General features: G+C 35.4%; 1 protein-coding gene across 4 annotated transcripts in view; it reads left to right on the forward strand.

The window, feature by feature from the left end:
• The window catches only part of USP8 (ubiquitin specific peptidase 8), a 91,530-nt gene that overhangs the window by 67,880 nt on the left and 6,310 nt on the right, over positions 1-17,340 (forward strand). For 3 of the 4 annotated variants that reach the window (XM_087427096.1, XM_087427101.1, XM_014780712.2), the window contains exons 8-14: positions 3,891-4,053; positions 6,970-7,114; positions 7,425-7,648; positions 10,690-11,274; positions 13,285-13,371; positions 15,224-15,301; positions 15,721-15,983. In XM_087427096.1, coding sequence (XP_087283222.1) covers positions 3,891-4,053; positions 6,970-7,114; positions 7,425-7,648; positions 10,690-11,274; positions 13,285-13,371; positions 15,224-15,301; positions 15,721-15,983 — 1,545 coding nt within the window. The remainder of the gene's footprint in view (positions 1-3,890; positions 4,054-6,969; positions 7,115-7,424; positions 7,649-10,689; positions 11,275-13,284; positions 13,372-15,223; positions 15,302-15,720; positions 15,984-17,340) is intronic. The other variant, XM_087427107.1, reaches the window with a different exon arrangement.

The raw sequence follows: 17,340 nt of genomic DNA on the forward strand, positions 1-17,340 counted from the left end.
TGCCCTCTCTTCCAAGGTGTTTACTGATAATATCTCCTACCGTTTTTTACTTATGACCTTGTGAAGCGTATGCACCAAATTGACTAAAATCACGAATTAACTGAGTTGTTTTTTGTTTCGAAATTCCTAATATGGTTATCTTTGGTGAAAGAGTACACAGATACTTTTTTTTGAAGAAGCAGCAATATAGCTAAGTGATGAAGAAAGAGTATAGACTCTAAAGTCAGACTATATTCAGATTATAACTGTTTCTTATTAGCTATGTTACTTCTAGCTAGTGACCTAACCTCTCTAAACCCATGTTTCCGTCTGTAAAATGGAGATAATAATAGTACCTATCTCAGAGGTTTTGAGAAGTTTAAATGAGAAAGTTTATACGCACACACACTTAGCACAATGCCTGGTACTGGTAAGGACTTACTAAAAAATGTATGTTTTTCTTTCTTTTTTGACAAGAAGGCCTTTAACTTATGCAATAATTTAAACTTGCATGGATAAATTCTATATTAGAAAGTATTGTAATTGTGTCAGAGCTAAAACTCCAGATCCAGGGCTATTTTCACTATTTTGAGCGTTAAATAAATCATATAACCTCTCTGGGTCTTAGTTTGTGGGATTGGATCAGTTAAAATCTATAGTCCATTCTAGGACTAACTTAAACAGCATTAAAAAAGATATATTTTTTAAATTAGGTAGTAAAATTTGCAGTTTTTGGCACATTGCAGATGCCTTGACCTGAGGAATAGAGTGCTTTGTAAATATGCTATTTAAAAATGGGATTAGAGGGCTGGCCCCGTGGCTTAGCGGTTAAGTGCGTGTGCTCCGCTGCTGGCGGCCCGGGTTTGGATCCCGGGCGTGCACTGACGCACCACTTCTCCGGCCATGCTGAGGCCGCGTCCTACGTACAGCAACTAGAAGGAAGTGCAGCTATGACCTACAACTATCTATTGGGGCTTTGGGGGAAAAAATAAATTAAAAAATTATAAAAATGGGATTAGAGTGCTTAGTCTAGTCGAGTAGGTGTGAATATATTCCCAGGATTTAAAAAGACAAAGTTATAATTAATCTTTGGATGATGTAATCTGTTCTGTCAGAAAGCTGGTGGTTTTTATTGCATTCGACTAAGTGTTTCCCAAAATGTGAGTTTTGGAGTACTGTGAAACTCAAGATGAGTTAAGGTTGAAGATTAAAGAACAATGAACTGCATACCAAGAAAGTTATTCCCCTTAAATTTCCTTGTCAGTCCTGAATGAGTTAAAAGAGGTCTTAGTTTGGTCCTAGCATTCCTTTTTAATACTTGCTAATCTTTCTTACCCCAGAGCAGGCCTCAGAGCTTTCTGTAGGCAACACTATCTACAGCTAGCTGATGGTGATTACTATATTTTTTAATTATCTATTTTTAAATTTTAATACAAAATAGTGTATATACAAAAGCACTCCAATCCTAATTATTTAGCCCAGTGAATTTTCAACAATTCAGTGCACTCATTTAACTAATATCTGGACCAAGAAACAGAACATTATCATCACGTCAGAAACCCCTCATGTGCCCCTGTCAGTTACTACCCATATCCTGACCCACCCAAGGGAACCACCAGCTTCTAACAGAATAGATTTATTTTTGTCTGTTTTTGTACTTTATATAAATGGAATCATACAGTCTATAGTTTTTTATGTCTAGCTTCTTGTACTCAACTTTGTGGTTGTGAGGGTCATCTATGTTATTATTGTGTAGTTGTAGTTCATTTATTCTCATTGCTATATGGTGATCTATTGTGTGACTAAGCATAGTTTACTCATCTATTTTACTTATTTTTAGGATTATCCTTTATTTATTGGATATGATGCTGTTTTTCCATGTATATAGGAATATACGTTTTCCTGTTAAAATAAATTTAAGTAAAGGATCACTTTCAATTAAATAATTAAATCAAATTAATAATTAAATTAAAATATTAAGTAATAGACAAGGCAGAGCAAAGTCGGCATCAACTTGTGAAGGTGATACATGGAAGGTTGAAGTTTGGAAATACTGGTTGATACTATTGTTTCCCAAAGTATTTTCTGCAGACTAATCTTGAGTTTTTAGACAAGGAGTATTTAGGCAAATATATCCCTAGAGTCAGAAATAGTCCTTAAGAATATCACGTTTCAATTTTTCTCATTCTTTGTTGACCAAGCATCCTTCTGATTTTTATATATCAGGTGAGAATTATTATGAGTCAATATTTTATATTTCTTCTTTTTTCTTTATTTCCTAGAAGATACAGTAACCAACATTATTATACAGGAACAGGATTTTTTTCTTTTAAATAATCTAAGCCATTTAGTTTTACTTAGGAATAAAAGTTTCACCAGTTCGGCCTACCTTGCCAGTGTCCTTAGTTAAATATTGAAATCTCTAGGTGCTTTGTTAGCAATAATATGGAGTTCGTTACCTGGAGGAGCAAATATGTATTATTCATTCAATAATTCAACAGATATTTACTGAGCACTTACTATGGGCTGGGTTACTGTGGTTCTAAGTGCTGGGCAAAACCATTAAACAAAAATCTTGCTTCATGGAGCTTATATTTTAACAGGGATGTGGGGTAGGTGAGACAGACAATAAAACTTAAAATGTATGTCTGTTGTTGATAAGTGCTCTGGAGATGGGTGTGTTAAGTGTATATGTTGGGGTGGGTTTTAAAATTTTAATCCAGGAAGGCTTCACGGAGAAGTTATTACAGTCATGTGCTGCATAATGATGTTTTAGTCAAGGACAGACCGCATAAACGACGGTAATGCCATAAGATTAGTACCATATAGCCTACGTGTGTAGTGGGCTATCCCACCTAGCTTTGTGTAATTTATACTCTATGATGTCGCACAACATTAAACGAGTCATGACTATACTGAGTAAATCTTGAGGCGATAAGGGAAATGAGTGATACAGTTATCTGAGGGAAGAGGGTTCCAGACAGAGGGGACAGCAGGAGCAGAGGCTCTTAGGCAAGAGCGTACCTGCATAAACCAGGATTATCAAGGAAGCCAATGGCTGGAGTAGAGTGAAGTGGAGTAAGGGGCAAATAGTGCTGAAGATGTTGAGATAATAGGATTTGGTGGAAGGGCAATATGACAGGCCCATTTTAAGGACTTGAAGAACTTTAGCTTTTATGTGAGCAAAAGAAGAAGTGAACGTCATTCTTTAATGTAGAGTTGATATTACTCACAGCTGATGATGTAAAAGGCAGCCCAGCATAGCAAAGCAGCTAAGAGCGTGGATGTGAGCCAGATTGCCTGAGTTTGAATTCTGGCTCCAGTTGGCAGCTGTAACCTTGGGCAGATTACTTAACCTCTCTGTCCCTCAGTTTCCCCATCTATAAAATGGGGATAATAATGCCTACTGTATAGGATTGTCATGAGGATTCAGTGAGATTCAATGAGAATAAAGAATAGTACTTGATACATAGTGAATTATATATTTGTTTGTCAAAGAAACATTTGGTATTTGGTTAACTATTAATTATCTGTATAGGTATAAGAGAACTGAATGTATAAATAATGTTACCCAGCTGGTCCCCCAGTCATTTATACTTGGCTGAGACAGTTGCTCAGATGACTCCTGTTTTCAGTTTTTGCCCCCTTTTTTTTGTAAAGGGTCAGAACTGAGTCTACTTCTTTTAGTCTCTAATAATTACTAAAATATATCCCCATATTATGCAGTGATGAAGTTGTTAAAAATTTTAGGCTATTTAATATCTTTACGTATAGTGTGACCTTAGAAAGGAATCTGTCTTAAAGTTGACTGTGGTGTGATCCAGACTGTAGAACAAAACTCACTGTCTTACAGTAGTATTTTAGGACCTGTCATCTACTTTTGCCCCAATACAAATGTTAATACATTTCAGAGTCACTGCTAGTCGGATTGAAGCAAACCTCCCAGATGATTCTAAAGACACGTGGAAGAAGAGGGGGAATGTGGATTATGTGGTCCTTCTTGACTGGTTTAGTTCTACAAAAGATTTACAACTTGGAACAACTCTACAGAGTCTGAAAGATGCACTCTACAAGGTTAGCAAGTTTCCTTGTTAGTTCTCTAATTGTAAGCCTTCTCTGGTTGTTAGAAAGGTATATTGACTAGTTGTTTATCTTAAGGACAAGAAGATCCATCATGCTTTGGTTGTAGATTTTTTTAAAAATTCAGATTTAAAAGACTAGTTTTGATTACCAAATAACAATAAACTGATCTATATGAAGTAAGATATTAGAATTTTCAGAAATATAAATTGTCTGACAAAAGTGTTATTTTTTATTTTAAGAATTAGACTATGAAACATAAAGGCAAAGGAGGAAGTCACTAAGGAAAAAAGATGCGTAGATTTGACTATGCATAAAATAAAAACTTAGGTGTGAAAAAATAACCGTAAGATTAGAAAGCAAAAGACAAACAGAAAAATATTTGCAACAAATATGGCAGTGATTGAGAACACCTAAAATCTGAAGAGCTTTTGCAAATAAATAAGAAAATTACTGGGCCGGCCCCATGGCTTAGTGGTTAAGTGCGCGCGCTCCACTGCTGGCGGCCAGGGTTCGGATCCCGGGCACGCACCGACGCACCACTTTTGCGGCCATGCTGAGGCCGCGTCCCACATACAGCAACTGGAAGGATGTGCAGCTATGATGTACAGCTATCTACTGGTGCTTTGGGGGAAAAATAAATAAAATAAAATTAGAAAAAAAAAAATAAGAAAATTACTTAAGATAAAATAGTAAAGGGCTGGTCCGGTGGCTTAGCGGTTGAGTGCACGCACTCCGCTGCTGGCGGCCCGGGTTCGGACCCCGGGCGTGCACCGACGCACCGCTTCTCCGGCCATGCTGGGGCCGCGTCCCACATGCAGCAACTGGAGGGATGTGCAGCTATGACATACAACTGTCTGCTGGGGCTTTGGGGGAAAAAATAAATAAATAAAATGAAAAAAAAAAAAAAGTAAAATAAGTAGTGGACAGAGATAGATATGAACAGAAGAGGAAATACAAGTGACAAAAACATAAAATGCTCAACTTTAATAGTAATCAGAGAAATGCAAATTAAAACAATAAATGCCCTTTTCACTGATCAAACTAACAAAGATAAAAATAATACTTGGGTCAATTTGTTAAATTATTAAACAGTGATAGCACTGAATGCTGGTGAGCATGTGGTAAGAACAAAACTCAGTCTGCTGATAGGACAATCAGTTGTTAGATGGCCTTCCCAGAGGGCCATCTTAAAAGTCTTAAAACAATTCGTGCCTTAAAATAGGGAATCTAGAAATATGCCCAAGTATAGGTCGATATGTGAAACTGCCAATATTCAACTAGTTTTGACCTACAAGAGGGGCAATTTCATGAAGTTCAGCCTAAGATATGTGAAAGTGTAGTGTGTGATAAAGATGACCTGAAAAATCAGTGAGGCAAAGGTGGATTGAAATGAATGGTTTGGGGACAGCTGACTAGCCAGTAAGTAAAAGAAAGTGGATCCCTGCCTTATTTCCTAGACCACACTAGATTCCAAATGGGTCAAAGATATAAATATGCTGATTGAAACAATGACCTACTAGGAAAAAGCACTGGTAGATATTTTTATTATATTGATCCTAAACCAAGGCACCATAAAGGAAGATCAGTATATTTGACTGTGTTAAAAACACCATAAATAAAGTAAAAATCAATCTGGAAAAATATTTGTAACATATATGACAGAGACCTCTTTCCCCTAATACTCAGAGTACATTCACTGTTTACTAAGAAAATAGCAAACTCTATATAGAAAAATGGACAAGTATGAGATTAGTTAAGTCATAGAATATAAATGATTAATAAACATAAAAAGACGTTCAACTTCACTAATAAATGCTAATTAAAAGAATATACCAATTTATGTCCACCAGGTTGGTAAAAATTATAAAGATTTATAATGGGCATTCTCATACACTGAGAAGTGTGTAAATTGGTATTGTCTTTTTGAAGGGCAATTTGGCAAAATTTATCAAACTTTCAAACCAGCAGTTCTACTCCTAGGAAATTATCCTACAGAAATATACAAATAATATTTTTTTAAAGGTCATTTCAAGGATTAGCAACATATATTAAAAGCCTTAAAATGTTCATGTGCGTTGGCTCAGCAACTCCACTTCTGGGAATTTTCCCTAATAGAGTTGATAGAGTGTGTCTGTGTATAAGCTTCTTCAGTGTTTATCTCAGCATTGTTTATAATTAAATGGGAAAAATAACCATAAGTGTTCAATTGATTGATTAAATTTTGGTGTGTGTGTATAAACTAGAATATTATCTGGTCATGGCAAATGATGATATAGCTCTCTATTAATAAAAGGTGTTCATATAAGAGAAAAGCAGCATCATAAAAGTTTCATTGTTTTGTAAAAATAAAATTTTAAGAAGTGTATATCTACATAGAAAACTAGAAGAATAAACTCTAAAATGTTAAAGTGGTATCTCTGGGTGGTAGGGTTATTGATAATTTTTTATTGTATATTAACTTATTTTCTTATTTTTATTCTAAGATCATGGATTACTTGTGAGGTTTTAAAAATCTAATCTAGGGCCGGCACCGTGGCTTAGCGGTTAAGTGCGCGCGCTCTACTGCTGGTGGCCCGGGTTCAGGTCCCGGGCGCGCACCGACGCACCACTTCTCCGGCCATGCTGGGGCCGCGTCCCACATACAGCAACTAGAAGGATGTGCAGCTATGACATACGGCTATCTACTGGGGCTTTGGGGAAATAAATAAATAAAATTATTAAAAAAAAAAAATCTAATCTATCCATTTGTTTCATTTAACACTGAATTTTGAATTCAGCTCTCATTTTTTTATCATTTAAAAGATGAATCTTGTCTTTAAGGGAGCAATCTTAAAACTCAAGTTTATTGTGTTTTTAGCTGTCAAGAGGTTGCTGCCATGTCAAAATCACTATTTCCTTATTTTATAGTGGGAAAGTAAAACTGTCCTGCATAACGAGCCTTTGGTTTTAGAAGGAGGCTATGAAAACTGGCTCCTTTGTTATCCCCAGTACACAACAAATGCTAAAGTTACTCCACCTCCACGAGGCAAGAATGAAGAGGTGTCTATCTCATGTATGTATGTATGTGAAAATTTTTGTTTAAAATTGCTTTGGTAAAATAAACTTTAAATAAATTATTTATGTGCTCAGAGTAATGTCCTTGGTTTCGTGTGCATTTGTCCTATTAGATAGCAGTTTGTTTTCAGGCATAAAAAACACAAGATGTCCACAGCCTGGAAGTTAATGTTTAGTTCTTTAAGACTGTTGTGGTTGTCACTTCATTTAGTTTACATTTAACTGTCACATATAACGTGTGATATATGTAAGTACTATTTACAAGGTTTGCTGTTCTTTCAAAAATATTATTCTTTTGGGAATTTTAGTGGATTTTACCTATCCCTCACTGGAAGAATCAGTTCCTTCTAAACCTACTGCCCAGATGCCACCTCCTCCTGTAGAAGTAGATGAAAATATAGACTTGATAAACAAACAGGATGAAAGAATGCAACCACTGAATATATCAACTACAGTTGAACCACTTGCTGCTTCTAAATCTGATGTTTCACCCATAATTCAGCCAGTGCCTATTGTAAAAAATGTTCCACAGGTATGTTCTTGATCTTCTTTTAACTTTTTTGTCTCTTTTCTTTTTAATATTATATTAAATATATCGTATAGAAATGGAGTTTTGTATATAACATTTAATATTTTAGAAAGAAAAATATCAGTGAGAAGAATCTATATGTTTTGGTACCTTTTTTGCTATAAAAATTTTCATTATAATTCAATCTTATTGCCACAACAGTATTAGAATAGATAATTCAAAGGATTTCAAACCCAGCTGGCAGTCCATTTACTACAGGCAGTACCAATAAAAGATTGTATTACCACTGTGAACTTGAACAACACTTTCAGATTTTTATGTATTGTACTTTAACCCATAGTATTTTCCCAAATAGTTTGGCTTACAGATGATAAATATGTGATGTCAGTATTTTGGTTTTGAAACAATACTTTAGTTTTTCCTTTGAATTTGACACATAAATAACAGGCATGTTTTAACAAAAATTATTTAATAGATTTTAAATAACCAAGATGTTACAATAAAAAATTGCAGCTTTTTTCTCTTCATTAGATTTTATTTAAAGGAAGGTTAACTAATTCTCCCCTATGCATTTTCCAGTAAGATTTTTTAGCATTCATTTTTAATTTTTTTTTCTCAGCTATATTTAAACAATATTTCACATTTGAAGTGGATGATATTTGATTTGTGGAGCAGGCTGTGAATAGAAAATTTAGTTATTTTTTAATTATAAAATGAAGTGGTTCATTTCTTCATTTTTTTGTGGTCTTCTGCTTTTAATATTCCAGATTAAATCTTGAGACTAGTATTTGATTAAACAACTTTTCTTAAAATGTAAATTTAAGAAATTCTCAAAAGAGCTTATGTTATTGCGTTTCCTTTCAACTTAATCAACGTTATTTGAACCCTAATCCTTTTGTGACTTTCTGAGATATTTGCAATTGTCAAACATATTTTGAGGATTTTCTGTATGAAAGACAACCTGGAGGTTTACAAACATGACTAAGCCCTGGATTCTGTCTGATGTTTGGAAGGAGAGACCTGTACAAAATCAGCCATAGCGTAAGGCAGAATATCACAATTGCTTTAATAGTCACTGGAGCACAGAGCAAGGAGAAAAGTTCTGACTGAGGGTATCAGGGAGGTCTTCTTGGAGGAGGTAGTATTTTTATCTGGGCTTTAAGAGTTCAGTAGAATTTGAGGATGGAAGAGACAAGTAGAAAATTATATGACTAAAGGCACAAAACATGCTCTGGGGCCAGAGAGTAGTTTTGACATGTTTGAGCACAGCTCTCTGTTAGAGAGAGGTGAGTATGATAGTAGATAAGATTGAAAAGATGGACAAGAGTCATCAGGAGAGACTTAGATCAAATTGGAATTTTATCCTGTAGGCACAAGGCAACCATTAAAGAGTTTTAAACTTGAAAGTAACATGATCATAGCTGTGCTTTTAAGATTAGAGAAAAATGGATTGGTTTACCAAAATGTGGATGGAAACATTTATTTTGGTTCCTGTCCATCTTGTACTGTTAACCTCATCCTCATAGTGGTTCCTCCCACTTTATTCTCAAATGTAGAAAAGAAGAGGAGGGATTAAATTCTTTTTAAAAAGTAAAGAGGCAAAAAGAGAAGTGAAGAGCAAAGGAATGATTCCTTCTTTACTAAATTCTTCCTACAGTATTGTTTTCTACTGGAAAATACAAAATGCATTTTGTAAGAACACTGCAGGTTGTTACTGGCAGATATTCTTGTACGTTCTCATTTTTGTTTCAGTAAACTGTATTCTCAAGAATTGATGTTAAGGTCACTTCTAACAATTTTGTAGGGTTAATGTGCTGTTAAATTGAGGTAATAAACATTTAATTCATTAAATCAAGAATTTAGATAGTTTATTTCTCAACTTGCAATTAGTATTCCTGAAAGTTGCTATAGAATATTTTATTTATTCCCTCAGCAACATATTTATTTACTATGTGTCAGGCACAGTCCCTACCCTCCTGGAGCTTATATTCTAGGAGAGAAGAAAGATTTTAAGCAAATAATTATAGCTAATTAACTCAGAATCCCAGTGAGTAGTATGAGGGAAAAGAATAGGGTATAATAAGAGCATATATCAGGAGACGTGGCTAGTTATAGGGATCAGGGAAGTCTGTTCTAAGGGAAAGATTATTTAAGCCAATACCTAATGTTGTGGTGGGCAATATCTAGATGAACAGCTGGTATAAAGGCCTGAGTTGGGAAGGAGCATGGCACCTTTGAGGAATTTTAAAACAGTGCAGGTATGGTTGGTATGGAATAGTATGAGATAAGACTGGAGAGATAGGCAGAGGTGAGACCACATAGGGCCACACAGACTATGGAAAGGATTTTAGATGTTATCTGAGGAGCTATTTAAAACAGCGAGGAACATGATCAGATTTGTGTCTTTAAATGATTACTCTGGCTACAATGTGGAGAAATAGATTAGCAGGAAGGCCAGAGAAGAGAGGGGGCAACTAGTTAGAAGCTATGTAGAGAGGACATCGGCATGGACTTGGTTGGTGGTAATGGAAATGGAGGGACAGATATAGGAGGAAAGTCATCAGACTGCAGAAGGGTAGGGGAAGAACATATGAAACTCTCACTTTTCTGGTTTGAGCAACTATTTGGATAGTGGTTACATCCATGAGATAAGGTCCATGTTTGTGGGGGGAAATCATAACATTCAGTTTTGGCCATATTAGGTTTGTGGCATATTGGAGACACTCATGGAGATATTGAGTAGGCAATTGGATATGTGGAAATGGAACTATGTCAGGTATGCCCAGGTCTAGGTTTTATGTTTTAGAATGAACTCTTCCATATACAGAACACATTAGGGTGTATTAAAATTGTGGAATTAAGAGGAAGTAAGTGCCAAGCGCCTTATGAGAAATCTTGACATTTGAGTAATTTACAAATAGATGTTCTGGCAGATGTTGTCTCCACAAAGTGATGGTTCTTGTATCACAACTTCATTTCAAGAACCCAGGCTACGTTCCTGGATTTTGACAAAAGTACGTTTTGCTCTGTTTTTGTTGATATAGGTTGATCGTACTAAAAAACCGGCAATCAAATTGCCTGAAGAGCATAGAATAAAATCTGAAAGTACAGATCATGAGCAACAGTCTCCTCAGGATGGAAAAGTTGTTCCTGATCGTTCCACAAAGCCAGTATTTCCCCCTCCAACTGCCATGTTAACAGATGAAGAAAAAGCTCGTATTCATGCAGAAACTGCTCTTCTAATGGAGAAGAACAAACAAGAAAAAGAACTTCGAGAAAGACAGCAAGAGGAACAGAAAGAGAAACTGAGGAGGGAAGAGCAAGAACAGAAAGCTAGAAAGAAGCAAGAAGCTGAAGAAAATGAAATCACAGAGAAGCAACGAAAAGTAAAAGAAGAAATAGAAAAGAGAGAAAGTGAACAGGCCCAGAAAGAAGATAAAGAAACCTCAGCAAAGAGGGGCAGAGACATAACAGGCGTAAAAAGACAGAGTAAAAGTGAACATGAAACTACTGATGCCAAGAAATCTGTAGAAGATAGGGGGAAAGGGTGTCCAACCCCAGAAGTGCAGAAAAAATCAATGGGAGATGTGCCCCATGCCTCTGTGACAGGAGATTCAAGTTCAGGCAAGGTAAGCAGAAACAACAGTACAAATTGCCAACTAAATGGAATAAAATGTATATAAAAAGATGACACCAGTAGTATTCCATAAACAGGGCAGACGTTTTAGGTTGCTTTCTAGGGGGTGGGAGATCTGTACCGATCCATCTACATTTTCTCACTACTCTCCTTTGATTGGTTAGGAAAGGAATTGCTGTCTGTGTCTATAAAATGCAACATATTTTTAATAAGTGAGATAAATAGCTGCATTCTTCATTTCTATGTTTGATGTATGATCATCAAAAGACTAGAGCGCAATACATTCTCTTTCTCGGTATGGAGGAATTAGGTGCCAAATACTTATGTGACAGAGTTTGTATCTCCTTAGAATATGTCCAAAATCAGTGACATCTAAATGGCCCAACATTTATCTTTGTGTATAATGATTTTTCTTGTCAAGTCTATGTCATTTTGTTTGTTGCTTCATCTAATCAGTAATATTGGTAATAACCCCATTAATGTTGCTTTTTTCTTCCCTTGGCTATTCCCCAAAATTGATTCTTATAATTTTGGGGGATATGTTTTGTTGTTATTCTTTTTTAACCTAATAATATCATGCATGCTTCCCCCCCCATTATGCAATTAACAATGCCTTTCCCTTTTGAGTGCTAAATAAGTTTTTATAATAACAAGAACAGTTATAGCTCTTTGTACATACGTGTAAATGGAAATACATTTTTGGTAGTGTGAAAATGACTTCTGATGGAAAGAGAAGTACCATCTTTACAGAATGTCAGTTTGTATACATCTCAAGCAGCAGTTCAGGCGTGTACCAAAATAAACAATTCATATTAATGCTGCACTTATCCAGGGAACACTTAGCTGGTAACCTTAATTATCAAAAATATAGTTCCCATCAAAAACCTTCTGAAACCCAAAATTAGGGAAATGAAGCCCGTGTACTAAAACTCTCTAACTTTATTCTTAGGAGAATCAGAATTTATAAGCTCTTGCAATTTAAGTATTATTCATTGAGTTGCTACTATATGCCAACTGTTCCTCCTATATTATCTTACTATTCCTCCTGATGATAACCCCATGAGGTATTCAATTTACAAATGAAATTGAAGCTTACAGGTTAAGTAATTTGCCTAAGATTACATATACATTGAGGTTCCAAAGCCACTTCCTTTCCACCTTGCTGCACTTAGAGGCAGGGAGTCATCAGAACTTAAAGCAGTCATATTTCTGGGGTCATTTAGTATAGGTGCCAAATGTCCCTACAAATCTAAATAGCCCTGACTGCGAACATCATATATAGTTTTTGATGTTTTCTATAACACATTGAAAAAAAGTTAAGATTGCATTCGTTGTATGCTCCTTTTAAAAGTAGGCAAAATAGGCATTTTATTTTGGAATAAACGTTATTAAAATTATCACAAATTTTTAAAAGTTTTTACTTTGCTATAGTTATTTTTAAATAAAATATAAAATTAAGGTGAATATTTAAAAGAACCCATGGTAGGTTCTAAGAAGATGGGAAATGGCTTTTGCACTTTTGAATAGTGCTCCGTATAAAATTCTATAATCTCTTTATTCTCTTTAATATGTTAATTTCTTTGGAGCATGTTGACTTTCAAGGTAACCAAAATCATATGAAATTTAAATAAAAGGATAGTGTTCAAAAGAGGCCATGGTGAGTGTACACTAATGACCAGCATCTTATACTTGGCCATGTATTATGAATCAGTGCTTCACATCCACTGTGATTTGCATCTTTATTTCCCACCACTGATTATCAAAATTTCTTAGTTCTTTATCTTTAGTGTTAGGAAATCCAGCATAGGCTCTGCCATGTTTAATTAAAAGTATCTATTTTGACAATAAAATCAAATTAACTTTTCAGAGGCCTCATGTTTTTTCTCCTTTTATTACATTTTCTGTCTGATGGATTTCTTTGTATTAGCTAGTGATAGGTAGATTTATATTAGAGGAAAGTTAAAAGTTTTCTTTCACTTCTGAAATTTTAATAATTTTATAGCCTATTAAGATTAAAGGACAACCAGAAAGTGGAATTCTAAAGACTGGAACTTTTAGAGAGAATACAGAGGACACCGAAGGAAATAAAGTAAGTAGTTCACTGGATGAGAAAAAAACGTGGATTATAACCATGTGGTTATCTTTACCATATTGTCATCCTCCATCTTAAGATCTACTGTCTGAGGGTAACTTTGCTATCTTTGGTAGCTGTTTTTTGTTTATTTCTACGTGATCAATCCATTTATATGCTAAAGGAAATAGATGGTTGTCTTCCTATTTAACGTTTGACAGTATATTCTATTCATTTTATGAAATTAAAAAATTCTTAGGCCGTACTGTATGATCCAGCAATTCTACTTTGGATATATACCCAAAAGAATTGAAAGCAAGGCCTTGAAGAGATATTTGTACACGCATATTCTTAGCAGTACTATTCACAACAGCCAAAAATAGAAGCAACCCAAGTATCCATCACCAGATGAATGGATAAATGTGCATGTACATACAATGGAATATTATTCAGCCTTAAAAAGGAAGGAAATTCTGACACATGCTACAACATGGAGGAACCTTGAGGACTTTATGCTAAGTGAAATAAGCCAGTCACAAAAGGACAAATATTGTATGATTCCATTTATATAGGGTACCTAGAGTAGTCAAATTCATAGAGATAGGAAGTAGAGCGGTGGTTGCCAGGAGCTAGGGGGAGGAGAGAAGGAGTTCTTGTGTAAATGGGTACAGAGTTTCCGTTTGGAAGAGGAAGAGAGTTCTGGAGATTGGTTGCACAACAGTGTGAATATACTTAATACCGCTTACCCATATGCTTAAAAATGGTAAGATGGTAAGTTTTATATTATGTATATTTCATCACAATTTTAAAAATATTTAGGCCTTTTATAAGACATTGCCTTTGTTTTTATTGAGAGCTTTATTGAGGTATAATTTGCACACCATAAAATTCAGCCGTTTGGCCGGCCCTGTGGCTTGGTGGTTAAGTGCGCGCGCTGCAATGCTGGAGGCCTGGGTTCGGATCCCGGGTGCGCATCGAGGCACCACTTCTCCGTCCATCCTGAGGCCGAGTCCCACATACAGCAACTAGAAGGATGTGCAGCTATGACATACAACTATCTGCTGGGGCTTTGGGGGGAAAAAATAAAATAAATAAAATCTTTAAAAAAAAAAATTCAGCCGTTTTTAGTGTACAGTTCAGTGATTTCAGTTCAAAGTTGTGAAACAATTATTAACTCAATCCAATTTTAAAACATTTCCATCGCACCAAAAAGATCTCTGTGTCCAGTTGTAGTTACTCCCCGTTCCTACCCTCAAGCCCCAGGCAACCATGTATCTGCTCTCTGTCTCCATAGATTTGCCTTCTCTGGGCATTTCATATAAATAAATAAATGTATATGTATGTGTGTGTGTATATAGTCTTTTCATATGTGTTCTTTCACCTAGCATACTTTTTTGAGATTCATCCATGCTGTAGCATGTTTCAGTAGTTTATTCCTTTGTATTGCTGAGTATTCCATTGTGTGGATATGCCACATTTTATTCCTTCATCAGTTGATGGATGTTTGGATTGCTTCTACTTTGGAGCTGTAATGAATGATGCTGCTCTGAACATTAGCATACTAGTCTTTGTATGGAAATATGTTTTCATTTCTTTTGGGTTGATACCTAGAAGTGGAATTGTCTTTGTGTTTTTAAAGAACCACCATCATTGTAGGCTTGTGCACACACACACCCCTCTTCCTCTTGCTGTGGCAATATTTGGACTTTGAAAAACATAGATAGTTCTTCATCTTTGAACTTGTTTTAAAAAATATTAAGGGCAGCCAATATAAGGCTTTTTAAAGTACCTTAAGTTTGTATATGGCAAAACTTAATTGAAAAATCAGATTTTTCTTTTCTTTTCTTTTCTTTTTTTTTTTTTAAACTAGGCTCGTGAGCCTTTGACAAGAGCACGAAGTGAAGAAATGGGGAGGATAGTACCAGGATTGCCTTCAGGCTGGGCCAAGGTAAAACTCAAAATTAGCACAGAAATAAATAACATGGTCACTGTGTTCTTTTTAAAAAAAAAAAACAAACCTTTTTTATTTGTTCTGCATTTTCTCTAATGCAGAGTCAATTCTGTTTCTTCGTTATGGAGGACATAGCTCGTTTTCCTTTTTACAGCAGGGTTAGATTTCTCAACATCCAACCTGAGACGCTGGCTATAATTTATGAGCATTCCTGGCGTTTGTCATTTAGAAACAATGTATTACTTTAAAACCTAAAGTTCTTTGGAAGCTTAATTATATAAATGATTATCACTATTTTATTTAAATTGTTTTAATACAAAAGTAAATTTAGCAGTGGAATACTTTTGAGTGATTTTTTTTTGTTCTTGTAATGGTCATTGGTTTTTGACCTGTTTTTTTGTTCTTTCCCATCTAAGTTTCTTGACCCGGTCACTGGAACTTTTCGTTATTATCATTCACCCACCAACACTGTTCATATGTATCCACCCGAAATGGCTCCTTTATCTGCACCTCCTTCCACTCCTCCAACTCATAAAGCCAAGCCACAGATTCCTGCTGAGCGGGATAGGGAACCGTCCAAACTGAAGCGCTCCTACTCCTCCCCGGATATAACCCAGGCCATTCAGGAGGAAGAGAAGAGGAAGCCAGCAGTAACTCCAACAGTGAATCGGGAAAACAAGTAAATTCCTCCTAACTCCTAGAACTAGAGTAATCCGCTGTATTTGAAAACTTCTAGTCTAAACATATCAGCTTATTAATGTCAAGGAGTCAGAAATTTCTGTGGATGGCTATGCCAGCCATTATTTACCATAGAGGAAAAAGGAAATGAATGGATTAAATGTCTTTGGTTTTTCTCCCAGGTGCTAATTTAAATATATCAAAGAGGATTGTTATAAGTATTAATGTAGATATAAAAGTATGTATGTTATTATATTTTAAGGCAGCATGCCATAGACTACCTAGAAGTTTTTCATAAACCTCTCGTGGTCCCTAAATCTCCCTTTGACGACAATAATTTATAGGATTGTTGAGTTTGTCTTGGTGCAGCTCTCAAATTACAAACTTTTTTTAGCTTAGCCAGTAAGGTGGGAGCAAAAAGTATTAAAATAACAAGCATTGAAGTGTGTATCAGCTCCTAATCCTTATTCTGTTCTCTTTTCCTACATTGCATTTCCGTTCACAAGTAGTCGTCAATAGTTTCATTAAGTTTCCGAAAAATTAGCTGATATATTTTACTCCTGAGAACTTAGCCTGCTAGGTGGGGACTTAATTGGAGGATATTTTTAAAATTCTGTAAATCTGGTTGCAGATTTTAGGGCTCACTATTAAAACTGGTGAGATTTAATTCCCTCTTAAATCATCGTATTAAATTTTGTTAATTTGACAGTTTTAAAGACAATTGCATTTGCAGTTCAGGTATTTTTATATGTATTGAACAAAGAAAAAGCACATGAGTGCATGCATCGGAGCATGTATAAAGAAAAGCTGATTGAAATATAGTTTAGTCTGTTCTCAATATTCCTTTCGGGGTGGAAGTGTGCTTGGGATCAATAATAAAAGAAAGACCTATCAGTTAAGATTTTTCTTAATGCTATAGCATTTCTGGAAGTTCCACGCATAATCAAACACACTAAATAACAAAAGTGTTGGAGGCATTCTCTAGTCCAGTGCCGTTCAGTAGGCATGTTGATAGAAACAGTCTGTATCTGTGATGATAGAAATGTTCTGTATTTGTGCTGTCCAGTTTGGTAGTGGCTATTTTGAATTGTGGCTAGTGTAACTGAGGAGCTGTGTTCTTAATTTTATTTATATTTAAATAGCTACCTGTGGCTAGTGGCTACCATATAGCTCTAGACTTTAGGCAATAGTTCCCAAATAACCTTTGCCAACTTTAATATCTACTCCACAGAAATATATATTTTGATTCCTTGTTTGGCATTCTGGTTGAATTCAACATTTGGTAATGCTAAACTTCCCAGGATTATTTAAAGGAGTTTGAAAGAGGCTTCTCTACTAGAAGACTCTACCTGTTTATG

This window comes from Ceratotherium simum, chromosome 3 (genome assembly GCF_057802395.1).
Source record: "Ceratotherium simum simum isolate JZ-2026a chromosome 3, ASM5780239v1, whole genome shotgun sequence".
Taxonomy (NCBI): Eukaryota; Metazoa; Chordata; class Mammalia; order Perissodactyla; family Rhinocerotidae; genus Ceratotherium; species Ceratotherium simum.